We start from the raw sequence: 15,245 nt of genomic DNA on the forward strand, positions 1-15,245 counted from the left end.
AACTTTACAAAAATGACTTTGCTAAAAGCTAGCATTCTGAATTTTGATCTTTAGTGCTGCATTTACCGTATTTTTTCTATAAATTGCCGCCATTTACACCCTATTTACTATGCCAGTTGTTCAGTGAGCAGTATTTTTAACTAAGGCAGATTTTTTATTTGGGAGTTTGATTTGGCGATATTGGAGATGTGCTAGATTTTCGTGGGCCACTCTGTGTGTGTATGTATATATACATATAGTATACACATTACTCACAAAAAGTTAGGGATATTTGATAGTGTTGAGCGAGCATGCTCAGCCGAATACCAGTTCGGCTCGAGCATCGCTATGCTCGGCACATGGTGGTACTCGGCTGAGTACCGCATGTGCTCGAGCGCAATGCTCGAATCTCCTCCCTGCACGTTTCGCTGCTGTTAAGCAGCCACTAAACGTGCAGGTAAGTACTGCCCTCACTGTAATACCAGTAGCCATGTTTGCTACTGGCATTACAGTGATTAGCTGGCCGGAACGTGTCATCGGGTGCTATATAGCACCCGATGACGCCTGTTCGGCTCATTCTAAGTCAGGGAGAGCTGAGCATAGGAAGGGACAGAGAGTGTAGGGAGTGTAATTGAATTTGAATTTTTCTACAAAAACGTTTCGTAGACCCAAAAGTCCTTGTAAGGACTATTGTGTGTGACAGCAGCAATATATGTTTGTAGCGCAACCTCCGTTATATTGCTCAGTGTTAGGGAGAGCTGTGCATAGGAAGGGACAGACCGTGTAGGGAGTGTAATAGGAAGATTTTTATACAAAAAACTTTTCAGAGACCCAAAAGTCCTTTTAAGGATTATTGTGTGTGACAGCAGCAATATATATTTTTAGCGCAACCTTCGCAAAATACCGTGTAATAGGTCACTGCGGACAGTTAAAATATTCACGCCACATCTCCTGTGTAAAGTGTGCGCATCCCTAAAATATCAGTGACATCCAGTGCACTTTTTCCGTAGACACTGCGAACTGTGACATTATCTGTCGTACGTCTCCTGTATAACGTTTCATCATCACAAATACCTTTATAAATTTTTTTGCACATACACTTCCAAATCCTACGCTATTGTACGTGTGACATAATTTAAAGCATATATCTCATTTAAAATGAAGAAGGCGAGCAGTAAGGGACGAGGAAGTTGCCGAGATGCTGATGGTGCACGTAGAGGCCGTGGCCCTGGGCGCGGAGAAACAGTGCTTGCTGCCAGAGCACAAGAAAAACAATCATCCAAGATATCTAGCTTTATGTCCCAGTTTGCAGGGTGGCACAGAACACCACTCTTGAAGTCAGACCAGTGCGACCAGGTGGTCGGTTGGATAGCAGCAGATAATGCTTCCAGTCGGTTAAGCACCAACCTTGTCTTCCACCAAGTCCAGTCTCAGTAGCCAAGAGTCTGGTCAACACAATCCTCTCCCTGATCCTCCTTCCTCCCACCATTTACAGTCTGGCCAAACAAGTGATTCCACATTTTGAGGATCTCTTCATCGCCATTATTTGATTTGGCCCTCTTAAGCCATTCTGTTGTTGATTGACTTCTATGATTTGGGTCGTTGTCCTGTTGCAACACCCATCTTCTGGGTTGAGCTTCAGCTGGTGGACAGATGGCCTTAAGTTCTCCTGCAAAATGTCTTGATAAACTTGGGAATTCATTTTTTCTTTGATGATAGCAATCCGTCCAGGCCCTGACGCAGCAAAGCAGCCCCAAACCATGATGCCCCCACCACCATACTTCACAGTTGGGATGAGGTTTTGATGTTGGTGTGCTGTACCTCTTTTTCTCCACACATAGTGTTGTGTGTTTCTTCCAAATAACTCAACTTTGGTTTCATCTGTCCACAGAATATTTTGCCAGTACTGCTGTGCAACATCCAGGTGCTCTTTTGCAAACTGTAAACGTGCAACGATGTTTTTTTGGACAGCAGTGGCTTCCTCTATGGTATCCTCCCATGAAATCAATTCTTGTTTAGTGTTTTACGTATCGTAGATTCGCTAACAGGGATGTTAGCATGTGCCAGAGACTTTTGTAAGTCTTTAGCTGACACTCTAGGATTCTTCTTCACCTCATTGAGCAGCCTGCGCTGTGCTCTTGCAGTCATCTTTACAGAACGGCCACTACTAGGGAGAGTAGCAGCAGTGCTGAACTTTCTCCATTTATAGACAATCTGTCTTACCGTGGACTGATGAAAAGCAAGGCTTTTGGAGATACTTTTATAACCCTTTCCAGCTTTATGCAAGTCAACAATTCTTAATCGTAGGTCTTCTGAGAGCTCTTTTGTAAGAGGCATCATTCACATCAGGCAATGCTTCTTGTGAAAAGCAAACCCAGAACTGGTGTGTGTTTTTTTTTTTTTTTTTATAGGGCAGGGCAGCTGTAACCAACACCTCCAATCTCATCTCATTGATTAGACTCTAGTTGGCTGACACCTCACTCCAATTAGCTCTTGGAGATGTCATTAGTCTAGTGGTTCACATACTTTTTCCACTTGCACTGTGAATGTTTACATGTTGTGTTCAATAAAAACATGGTAACATTTAATTCTTTGTGTGTTTTTAGTTTAAGCAGACTGTGATTGTCTATTGTTGTGACTTAGATGAAGATCAGATCACATTTTATGACCAAATTGTGCAGAAATTCATATCATTCCGAAGGGTTCACATACTTTTTCTTGCAACTGTGTGTGTGTGTATATATATATATATATAATAGATGAAAATTCAGGGCAGCACTCCTAGTAGCAAATGTTGGGTGCCAGCGGTATCGACACTCGACCACAGTGTCAAACAACAAAAGAATAAATACACCGCAGCACGTCCATAAGGTGAAAATGTGGGATCCTTTATTCACCCAAGCAGCGACGTTTCGGTCCGCTTGCTGGGACCATTTTCAAGGCTTGAAAATGGTCCCAGCAAGCGGACCGAAACGTCGCTGCTTGGGTGAATAAAGGATCCCACATTTTCACCTTATGGACGTGCTGCGGTGTATTTATTCTTTTATATATATATATATATATAAAATAAATATATATATATATATATATATATACACTGCTCAAAAAAATAAAGGGAACACAAAAATAACACATCCTAGATCTGAATTAATTAAATATTCTTCTGAAATACTTTGTTCTTTACATAGTTGAATGTGCTGACAACAAAATCACACAAAAATAAAAAAATGGAAATCAAATTTTTCAACCCATGGAGGTCTGGATTTGGAGTCACACTGAAAATGAAAGTGGAAAAACACACTACAGGCTGATCCAACTTTGATGTAATGTCCTTAAAACAAGTCAAAATGAGGCTCAGTAGCGTGTGTGGCCTCCACGTGCCTGTATGACCTCCCTACAACGCCTGTGCATGCTCCTGATGAGGTGGCGGACGGTCTCCTGAGGGATCTCCTCCCAGACCTGGACTAAAGCATCTGCCAACTCCTGGACAGTCTGTGGTGCAACGTGACGTTGGTGGATAGAGCGAGACATGATGTCCCAGATGTGCTCAATTGGATTCAGGTCTGGGGAACGGGCGGGCCAGTCCATAGCATCAATGCCTTCGTATTGCAGGAACTGCTGACACACTCCAGCCACATGAGGTCTAGCATTGTCTTGCATTAGGAAGAACCCAGGGCCAACCGCACCAGCATATGGTCTCACAAGAGGTCTGAGGATCTCATCTCGGTACCTAATGGCAGTCAGGCTAGCTCTGGCGAGCACATGGAGGGCTGTGCGGCCCTCCAAAGAAATGCCACCCCACACCATTACTGACCCAATGCCAAACCGGTCATGCTGGAGGATGTTGCAGGCAGCAGAACGTTCTCCACGGCGTCTCAAGACTCAGTGTGAACCTGCTTTCAGTGGCGAATTTGCAAATCTTGGTGTTCCCTGGCAAATGCCAAACGTCCTGCACGGTGTTGGGCTGTAAGCACAACCCCCACCTGTGGACGTCGGGCCCTCATATCACCCTCATGGAGTCTGTTTCTGACCGTTTGAGCAGACACATGAACATTTGTGGCCTGCTGGAGGTCATTTTGCAGGGCTCTGGCAGTGCTCCTCCTGTTCCTCCTTGCACAAAGGCGAAGGTAGCGGTCCTGCTGCTGGGTTGTTGCCCAGCTACGGCCTCCTCCACGTCTCCTGATGTACTGGCCTGTCTCCTGGTAGCGCCTCCATGCTCTGGACACTACGCTGACAGACACAGCAAACCTTCTTGCCACAGCTCGCATTGATTTGCCATCCTGGATAAGCTGCACTACCTGAGCCACTTGTGTGGGTTGTAGACTCTGTCTCATGCTACCACTAGAGTGAAAGCACTGCCAGCATTCAAAAGTGACCAAAACATCAGCCAGGAAGCATAGGAACTGAGAAGTGTCTGTGGTCACCACCTGCAGAACCACTCCTTTATTGGGGGTGTCTTGCTAATTGCCTATAATTTCCACCTGTTGTCTATCCCATTTGCACAACAGCATGTGAAATTGATTGTCACTCAGTGTTGCTTCCTAAGTGGACAGTTTGATTTCACAGAAGTGTGATTGACTTGGAGTTACATTGTGTTGTTTAAGTGTTCCCTTTATTTTTTTGAGCAGTGTGTATATATATATATATATATATATATATATATATATATTATAAATATATACATTAATGCAGTTTTAAAGATGGCCTCCATTCTAAAACACATGAGGCAGATGTTACCTGTTTTCTGCAACTCATTTTTGACCTTATTTAAACACAGAAAATCCATAAAAATGTGAAATTAATTCTTCTAAATATTTCGTTTTAAGCGAATAAATGTCAATTGATGCTAATGCTTTCAGAAAGTTTTTGTAGGAAAAATAGGAGAATTGTATTGAAGGGGATGCTGATAACAAAGACTATTTGTGTTTGGTTCTGTGTGACTGGACGGTGGTGTCATTCAGGCTTATCTCCATAAACCTTGTTATAATTGTACACTCGTATCCCTTTTATTTCATCACTGTAACTATTGTTCCTGATACTAGTGTTTTACACATAAGAGCAGCGAAATAAGTGTCACTTATAATAAAGCAATTAATTAAAGGGAATTTTTTATGTTGAAATGGCTGCTAAACGATCATCATAAATTCCATTATCACTGCACATCCCACAATAAATCATGAAGTTATTAAAAACCAAGTAATTGATGTTCCTCGTATCCACGATCATTTACATCAGATACCCATTTAGTAGCATGATTGCGGATACAGTGGAATTCTCCGTAATTATTATAAATCCATTATTTGCTTATAATTAGGTTATTTTTTCCTCTTCATCTTTATTCCTAGACTTTTTCTTTGATTTCTTTTCTAATATCTTCTTCAATCTTCTGCCATTAACTCCCAGTTTCCTTGTATGCTACTTTTCCTCTTCATCTTCACAGCTCTCTTTCTCCTTTCTTTCTCTCTCTCTCCTTTCTTTCTTTCTTTCTTTCTTTCTTTCTTTCTTTCTCTGTCTCTTTGTCTTTCTCTTTCCTTTTGTCTTTCTATGTCTTTCTTTCATTCTTACTTTTTGTTATATCTTGTTCTCTGTTCTTTCTTTTCAGTCTTTCATTACCTTTACTCCCTTCCTTCCTTCCTTTTATATTTCTTTTCTTCCTTCCTTCCTCATTATTTTTCCTCCTTCTTTCTCAGTTTTCTCCTCCATTTACAAATGTTCTCCTGTTTTCTGATTTATTCCATCACTCTTTCATTTTCCCTTTTCTATTTCTTTCTAATGTTTCTATCTTTAGTCTTCTTCTGTTATCTCTTCACCCATTTTTACCTCCTTTCTCTATTCCACATCTTCCTTTTCTTTCCATCTCACCATTTCTCTTATCTCCTTTTTATTTCTCTTTCTTACTTTCTCTTTTATATTCTTTATTTTTCCTTTTTTATGCCTTACTACTGCTTGTGTGCTGCCCTTATCCTCCTCTTTGAATCATTTCCTGTTTGCCTTCATTGCCTCATTCTTTTGTCCTCTATCTTCTCTATTCATTCTGCTATGTTCTTCCATCCGCTCACCCTTTCCTTTCTATACTCATTCCTTTTTACTTTTCATCTTTTACCTACTTATGTTTCTGCCTCTGCTTTCTTCCTTCTTCCTTACTCTTCTTTCATCATTTTCCATTACTTCTTACCACCATATCTCATCTCCACCCTTCTATGTTCCCCCCCTCTATACCTAGGAGGTACAGTATAGCTATAGAGGATGAAGAGGTAACAGAGCCACCCTAGTGTCTTTGGGGAGGTATTGGGGAAGGGTGACCAAAGCACCTTTCTTTTTTTATTGAATATGGAAGGTGGATGTCCCGGTAGAGATTTTACATTGGTGGCCTTAAGTTCCACACTATGCCTTTGTCTTCACTCTTTTCCATCATCTCATCCTGCCATCTCCTTTTTCTCTCTTTTACCTTGTACAAATTTTCTCCCACCTCTTCTAACTTCCATCCTCTCCATTCTTCATCTTCCCAAACCTTCTGCTTCCTCCCATCGTCTCTATTTGTTCACTTTCTCCTTTCTCTTCTTATTTTTTTTTATTGCTGCCATCTTCTCCCTCCATCCATCTCTTCCTTCTGCCTTCATACAGTATGTCCTTTCCATCATTGAGGTCTTCGGCTTATTCCATTAAAGGATACCCTGGGGTAGCAGGAGATCCGCCAACCTCTTCAAGGTACCACCTGTACATCCCTTTTGAGCCGTTCAACAGACTTTTGTTACGTTACATACCTCTTTAGTTCGTGTCCAGTGGACAATAACAAGGCTGTGGCAATCTTCCATATTGCGAAAGAACACAATCAACTTCAATATAGTCAACATTAGTGGAGGCCATTATGTAATTAGTTAGAAGCTATCATTTCCAAAGCGATTTTATGATCCTAAATGCACAATCTTTGCATTTTTTTACAGCCATACACTTAGTCTGAATGAATGAAGCCATTTCCTATTAACAAAGAACAAAAGCGCAGCAAAATATATCTCCTAATCCAAGCTATAAGTGTAAATAGATGGGAGATCTTAGATACAATTAAAACAAATTATATAACATTTCCCTCCCTCTTACACAGGCATTTACAAATAATAACATAATTGGTATTTTTCCATTTAGACAATTTGCTCCGAGCTTGTGGAAAACATATTATTCAGGATCTAATGTTTCTGAGCTCCACAACATATGTAGATAAACATTGTACAAATCGTTACCGTAGGTAGTAGAACTAAAAATGGCAACGATTTAACATTCGAGGTGTATTCTATGTGAATATACTCTACAGGTCTGGCATCAACAACGTCAGTTAACCAGAACTGCTAGGCTGATGGACATTACCATGTTGGCGTGCCCAACGTGTCTACACCTGGAATTCATTGGTGGTGGGATGTTCTTGGATATTTGCACTTGACTACCCTATATCCTAAGATGGCACCATATGTGGTCAATTATTCCCGTTTTATTATATATACTACTTGCTGATACCTACGCTTGGAAATCCTTTACATATCTCAATGGTTAATGAGCAGGAACTAGTTTAAAGTGGTTTCCCGTATGGCCTATCCGTAGGAGCGGTCATCAATATCAGATCGGTGGGGTAATACACCCGACACCCTCACAATCTGCTGTTTTAGGCATCTTCCGGCAACGGGAACTCTACAGAGCAATTTCAAAACGACTGAAGAGCCACCAAGTTGGAGATAATTCAAACTGACCTGGATTTATAGCCTTTAATATAATTCTGAAAGCCATAGATAGTTTACATCAAGGCAACTTTTTTTGACTTGATTGGAAACTTCACACAAACTTGATTTCTTCAGTGTTTTCCCTCCAGATGTAGCCTGGCAAGCTAGTGCTGCAGGCAAATGATGGACACACGCAGGGACAATCAGAAGACGTGTGGATTTCTTGTAAACTCGACAGTCACGTCTGCTGCTGTCCCACTGAGCATCACATCACCGTGCGCCATGATCCACTTACGTGAAATTCCACACAACATGGTATGAAGGCGACAGATTTTAGACCCTGCGAGCATGCAGCTGAGACGTGCTTTTTCAGACAGATGTGACAAGAGTTTTACCAAGTAACAGCTGGGATAATTAATTCATCTCTGCAGATTTCGACTGCTCTCAATATGTGCCACAAACTGAGTCCTGCATGGGAAGATTTTATCGTAAACTCCCAGGTCATTCTGGAAAATGTGTTCAGAATGTGACAAAACAACTGCTATTATGTATATTACACATTGTGTTCTCATTGCTGAATAAGGGAAGCCTCCACTGACACATTGTAAAGGCTGTAATAGACACCCCGACGCTGCAAGCGATTGGCGGGAGTTAAGCGTTCCGTCCCGGCAGTCACCAGATAGCTCGCAGAAGACACCGCTGCTATTGCATGCAGTATTGATCTCCACAGCATGGGGAGGAGCGATCACTATGTTATTTCTTGTCCCCATGCAGGACAGTGGTGTTCCCGGCAGCACATCGTGATTACACAGCACGATCTGCCACCAACAAATCCAGCATGCTGAAAGATATGAATTGCCCGTCGGCAAATCTGTGGCGGTATTATACTCGAGCATTCATAGGAAAGCTTGTTGGCGATTATGGGGCTGAAAATCTGCCCGTCTAATATACCCTTAACACCCGAACTCCAGACCTCATAGCTGTCTAAGGGAAGCCTCCACTGACACATTGTAAAGGGTGTAATAAACACTCCGATGCTGCAAGCCTCCACTGATACATTGTAACATGGAAACTCATGTTTAATAAATATTGCTATGATAAAAAATATTTGCTACAATAAATATATTTTAATTTGTGTGAAACGAATTAACTTCGATCCTAACTTCGATTCTAATTTGAGGGAAATTTCAATTTGTCACAAAGCCGAATTTCGTCACACTTCATGGTAACAAATAAATTTTTCCTAAAATGACGATAAAAGAAAAAAAACCACTAAACTCCATCCATCTGCTTATGGAGAGGTCGTCGCTGCGATCTTGATTGAAGAAAACGCACAAAATCTCCCGTGAGCTTGCGTGTGATGTTATCATGCTGGCCAGGCGTGGTCACATCATCCGTAATGATGTCACTACGTCCACCCAATGTGATGATGTCATCACATCAAAATGTCTATCTATCTATCTATCTATCTATCTATCTATCTATCATCTAGCTATTACCCATTTGATAATCTTTGGTCCATCTTAGAGTTGAGAGAATTTCCTAAAATTCGTTTCATGTCCAATTCACGGAATTTAAAAAAAAAATTCAATTCAGACCTGAATCAATTTTACATGAGAGAGAAAGACCGACATGTAGCACTCACGCTAAGAGATGAGCACACCAGTTTTCCTACTAAAATGACAAGAAAACTGAGTTCCTCACAGCAGATACAACATGGCTACCTAAAGTCAATGCTTAGCCAGGCTGTAAACCGTAACTTGCCTAATAGCCAAGACTAGTTTCACACCTCTGGTGAGAATTCTCTGCCAGAACAGCCTGCCAGGATTCACACCGGAGTTATGAAAGTAGCCTTAGCCTTAGGCCCCCTGTTGGGGGTATGAGGGGTACTCTTTCACATTATAGAGACCACCTAATACACATGATGAGTATTGCAGGACAGGCAACACCTCTTAGTTTATGGAAAAAATATATATGCAAATTAACATATCTTACCTATTCTTTTCATTAGAGAGTCTTCACTTACTTTATCTTTTCTCAAGAAGTTCACGTTTGTCACAATCCACATTTTTGGAAAAATTCAGGATGGATTACAAATCAATACAATCTGCTCATCTCAAATCTAGCTATTCTCTATCTAGTATCTGCAGAGTATCTGCCAGTAAGGGAGGGGTTAAGAGCTGGGGAGGAGTAAGTATGGTAGTGGCGGTGATGGCAATGAGGGTGATTGTAGTCCTGTAGTGTTCCTGTCACGGCCGTAGGCACTTACACAGTGAGCCCTAACTTGAACCCAGCCCACTGAGCCTGCCTACTTGCAGAACAAGTCCTAGGTGACAAGTCCACAACTGGTCGATGGTCCCTATACTGGTAAGTGCAGAGATGCAATCCAAGTGCCCGCGGAACCGCAGGTACCTGTTCACACACAGGACAGACAAACAAAGGAGATCAATACCAACAAAATCACAAAGCGGAAGGAGGAAGCAATAACAAGCCAAGGGTCAATACCGGACAGGGAGAAGGTACAGAATCGCTAAGCAGAGAGAGAGGTCAAGTCCAAAAGCAACAGTTAACTACACACAGGTAGCAGAGCACAGCAAGGAAAACCTATAACTGGCAAAGGTGATTGCCAGTTGCAGCCATAAATAGGGAGCTAATCACCTGAGCGCTGACATCACTGGAGGGTGTAGCTCAGGTGTGACCTAAGTGGGCTGGCAAGAGGGGGAGTGGCCTATACAGCATCGAAATGGGCGTGGCCTAAATGAAGAGTCACCAAGGGGCTTGGCATGACAGCACGTCTGGCACCGCGCTGTAGTGTCCGAGCCCCAGACTGCAGCGCTGGAGCTCGGACAGGCAAGTTGGTGACAGTTCCCTCTGGGCACACCCTGGAATTTGGGGTTTCCTGCCTGGTGGTGGCTGGGGTGCCCTTGATGTTAGATCTGTGGGTAGAGGGGTGCAGGTGGCCCGGGTCGGATATGGAGACCAATAAGCAGGCCAGCTTGGTTATAGTAAAAAAAAAGTCTCCTTTACTGAACTGATGATTGGTATTTTTTATTTTTTTCCTAAAGGCTGCGTATTGGGAATGACTACTATGGTGGTCCTCTCTGAGTCTCTTTCCAAAGATGCATGCAAACTGATCAAATGACCAAATGGGTGAAAATTCTCTCAATATTTCTATTTAATGCCTAGCAGTGGGGTGCAGTCCTAGATTAGGTGGCCAGTCCATCTCAGTAGTGTAGTGGGTGCCAGAAGCAATATAACCCAAACCACATGCAGTAAAGTCTACAGCCATGTATGTGTGTTACCTTTACTGTCTCTATGGTCCTTAACCTTCTGCAAAAATTCAATGCTTTTTTTTCCAGAGCATCATTCTTAGCAAAGTTGCTTTTCCTGCAGCTTTTACTCACAGGGATGGTAGATTTATTTATCTATCTATCTATCTATCTATCTATCTATCTATCTATCTATCTATCTATCTATCTATCTATCTATCTAATATATCTTATCTATATCTATCTATCTATCTATCTATCTATCTATCTATCTATCTATCTATCTATCTATTATCTATCTATTATCTATCTATCTATCTATCATCTATCATATCTTATATCTATCTATCTATCTATCTATCTATCTATCTATCTATCTCATATCTATCTATCTATCTATCTATCTAATATATCTTTATCTATCTATCTCATATATATCTAATATATTTTTATCTATCTATCTATCTATCTATCTATCTATCTATCTATCTATCTATCTATCTCATATCTATCTATCTATCTAATATATCTTTATCTATCTATCTCATATATATCTAATATATTTTTATCTATCTATCTAAAATAGAATCATATGATTGTTTATGCACTTTGTTGGTTTTTAATGGATGATATATGAAATTATGCAAAGTGATTATTAATTATGTAAATGTATAGATACCCTATAAATCATGCACTGAGACTATGTATCTATTGCTTGATAAAGGTCCCAGTAAGCGGACTGAAACGTCACACGGGTGAATAAAGGACTTCATTTTTCTTTCACCACATTGGAAGTGCTGCAGTTTTTCTTCTTTTTATATATACTTGGACGGTTGGTTGTGTCTGTACTGCTGGCTCTCTAGATCTAAGTATCGGTTAGTGCGGCCTTAGACTTTCTCCTTTTATATCTATCTATCTCCTATCTATCTATCTATCTATCTATCTCCTATCTATCTATCTATCTTTTATATATCCATCCAGAATGTTTTAATTAGAATTTTGTGTGGAAATCCTTTCCACCCCGGCTCTACAATCTTCGCCACATAGTGTCTGCAGGCTGCAGTAAGGGGCACCCAGCGGGTGGGCTGTTTGCCTTTGCCGGGGCTCATTAGTATGAGGTAGGAATTTATAAATGAGGATGAATTTATTAACATTTTTTAATGTAAATATTAAGATCTATGACCTGCGGGCCGGACGGAAGTGTGAAGTGTTTGCTACATAATTAGTGGAAGAAGTGAAACCCTAAATCCATCAGAGCTTGTAATGTGACCTTGACACCTACTGATTCCTCCTGTGTCATCTCCGCTTCTAGGAAGACATGAATCTGAATGAGGAGAAGAAAGCGCCGCTGCGGCAGAAAGATCTGTCCAGGAAGCACGAGATGGTGGTCCAGTACATATCCGCCACTGCCAAATCGGTACGTTGGGTCTTTTTTACCTTGGTCTTAGTAGACACAGTGTCTCAATCATCATTGGTATTAGTAGCAACATTGTGGCACAAGAAATAAGATGCCTCGCGCCTCCGTCTACTTTGTTTCTAAATTAAAGGGACACTAGACCTACACAAAGCTTGTAGAGCTGACCGCCATCTAGTGTTTACTGTTGGAAATGTCCCACCCCCATGATGACCCCTTCATGTTATACCCCGAGATCCTTCAGGTAGATGTGTTTCTCTGAGTGGCTGATATTAGCACATCTTTTGTGTTAGTGGCCCTTTACCGTAAATGTGTCACCAAAATGTTTTTTTTCCGCCAGTTAAAACCAGATACATCTATTTATTTATTTATTTTTTGCTCAGTTTAATTTTTTTTCATTCTATTTCCTGAACGTGATTATGGGGGCGGCCATCTTGCCTGAGCTGTTCTTTATAGCATATATAAAACCTTCATAAAATTCCTTTATGGCACCATGGTCAGGAGCGGATCTCATTGACTTCTGCCGGAGAGTTTTCCAGGCTTGCGGTCAGGAGGGAGTAGATAAGCTGTGATATCTCCCTATTGTGAATGGTGGATCCGGTCTTATCTTTACACAGAGGTGATATCATTACAGGCAGTATTAGAATGACAGATAAGCAGATAACTGCAGTAAAGTGATCTGTACAGACCAAGAAGTGGCGCCTATGATTAGGCCTAGTGGCCAGTGCAAAAACTGCAGGATTTTATGTTTTTTTATTTAAATATAGATATTCAAAATTTCTTTAAAAATAGTTGATTTTCGGACACATTCCCTTTAAGATTGCTGGCGCAGATATAGGGCAGCCTCCATTGTGTTTAGCTGACGCATACAATGTATTTTACCTTTGTTTTATAACATTCTTATGTCGCCTCCGTTTACTCTCATGAGCGTTAAGCCTCGCGCTCTGTTATTCCTCTTTTTAAAACTCCTCGGACTGTGAATAATTGGTCTCATTAGAATATAGCCGACGTCTCTCCGCTCCTCGGTAATCTGCGACACGACGCGAAACCAATAAAACTCGAAAAAATCCTCTACTGGCGACTAATCCCAGTTTATTAAACAAAGCCCCGTGAATGCTGATGGTACCTTGGTGAATGGATCTGACGAGTTCGCTACATGATGTCAACTCGTTCAGTATTTCGCACCGCGCGCCCGCATATGGCGGCTTTAGCTCGCCTTTAAAAAAAAAACACGAGCCGGCCTTGATGTAATTCTGCGTGAACGCCGTTAAGCTTCTTGAGCTTTTAAATCTGCTGTCAGGATCCAGGGGGAAATATATTTGTCATCAGATCGGTAGACTTGTGCAGAGTCGCAGACTGGATCTGCTTGCTGTCAGTGAATGGAAGCATTCTTGTTTACAAATCTGTACAGAACTAGCGCTTCTCATGGCTGGGCTTTTGTTACAATTGTATCCAATCCTCTGTGAGCTAAACACACGACGAGCAACGGAAATCTCTCTTTTATCCTGATTCGGGATAAACTGTATAAGTCTGGAGTCCACATTGTTTAGATTACAGAGGATTGTCTAGACCAGGAGGGCCCAACTTTTTTTTCAGTGTGAAGGCCACAATGTGATAGTGAACCAATATCCAGGGGTAGTCTCATAAGGTCCCAGTTATAGGACTCCCACTTGGCGGAAGAATGGAAGTCCCTATTCCGCCAATTAGCACTCCTGGGAGTAGGAGACTATGCATGCACGTGTAATACTTCCATTCACTGACAGAAAGCACAGATATTGAACATAATAGGAAACTAAAATCCAAAGTATATTAGAAAGTTGCAGGTCACTTAATTGGCTTTAATATAAGATTTAGGGCTTGTTCACACGACCAGGCGATCTTCAAATTGCGGATCCGCAAAACAAGGAAGCCGCCCGTGTGCCTTCCGCAATTTGCGGAGCGGAATGGACGGCCCTTTATAGAAATGCCTATTCTTGTCCGCAAAACGGACAAGAATAGGACATGACTTATAATTTTTGCGGGGCCACAGAACGGAGCAACGGATGTGGACAGTACACGGAGTGCTGTCTGCATCTTTTGCGCCCCAATTGAAGTGAATGGGTCCGCACCCGAGCCGCAAAAAATGCGGCTCGGATGTGGAACCAAACCACGGTCGTGTGAATTAGTGTAAGGTTGGACAAATCCATCAAATTAAAAGGTCCCCCTCCCCCCTGCACTGTAGCGCCAGGAGTTCCCCCTCGGTGTTAGACCTCTTTCACATATCTGTGTCCGTGATGACATCTGTGAAGATGTCCATGAAGGCTCCGTGTTTGCTCTGCGTCTCCGTTTTTTGCCCCCCCCACTCCCCCGCATGTCATCCATATTCCAGGTACACTGCTAGGCTGAAAATGAATTTCGGAGCATCTCTTACTAATAGTCTGTGAAAGGCAGGACCAAACACGGATGGCATCTGTATCGCGTCCGGGGTTTTCACGGATCCATAGACTTTAATATGCATGAAAGTGCTGTAAGCATGGACAAAAATATGGCTTCCATGGTGTCACCAAAGACCCACAGGAAAGCACTGACGTGTACATCTGCACATTAATGTCGATGTGTACGTGTGCTGGTAGGGGAGACCACGGAGAGCACACGCCTGTGATTCACTGCCGTGCGAAGGAGACTTTCTGGTCATATGATGAGGGCACTGAGGCCGAGAAACCGGCAGATAATCGCTAACGAGCGTTCATAGGAGCGTTTGTTAACGATTATCTGGTGGTGTAAAGGTGTCAGCAAAGCGCTCATTCCCTGGTTAAAATGCTCGTTTGGGCAGGCACCTACCGTATTTTCCATCCCTATAAGACGCACCTAGGTTTTAGAGGAGGACAATAGGAA

General features: G+C 41.9%; 1 protein-coding gene across 4 annotated transcripts in view; it reads left to right on the top strand.

Moving 5' to 3' along the window:
* Positions 1-15,245, top strand: part of DIAPH2 (diaphanous related formin 2) — a 1,253,176-nt gene that overhangs the window by 102,103 nt on the left and 1,135,828 nt on the right. For all 4 annotated transcript variants that reach the window (XM_040442348.1, XM_040442349.1, XM_040442347.1 and 1 more), the window contains one exon: positions 12,270-12,374. In XM_040442348.1, the coding sequence (XP_040298282.1) occupies positions 12,270-12,374 (105 nt within the window). The remainder of the gene's footprint in view (positions 1-12,269; positions 12,375-15,245) is intronic.

This window comes from Bufo bufo, chromosome 8 (genome assembly GCF_905171765.1).
Source record: "Bufo bufo chromosome 8, aBufBuf1.1, whole genome shotgun sequence".
Lineage (NCBI taxonomy): Eukaryota > Metazoa > Chordata > Amphibia > Anura > Bufonidae > Bufo > Bufo bufo.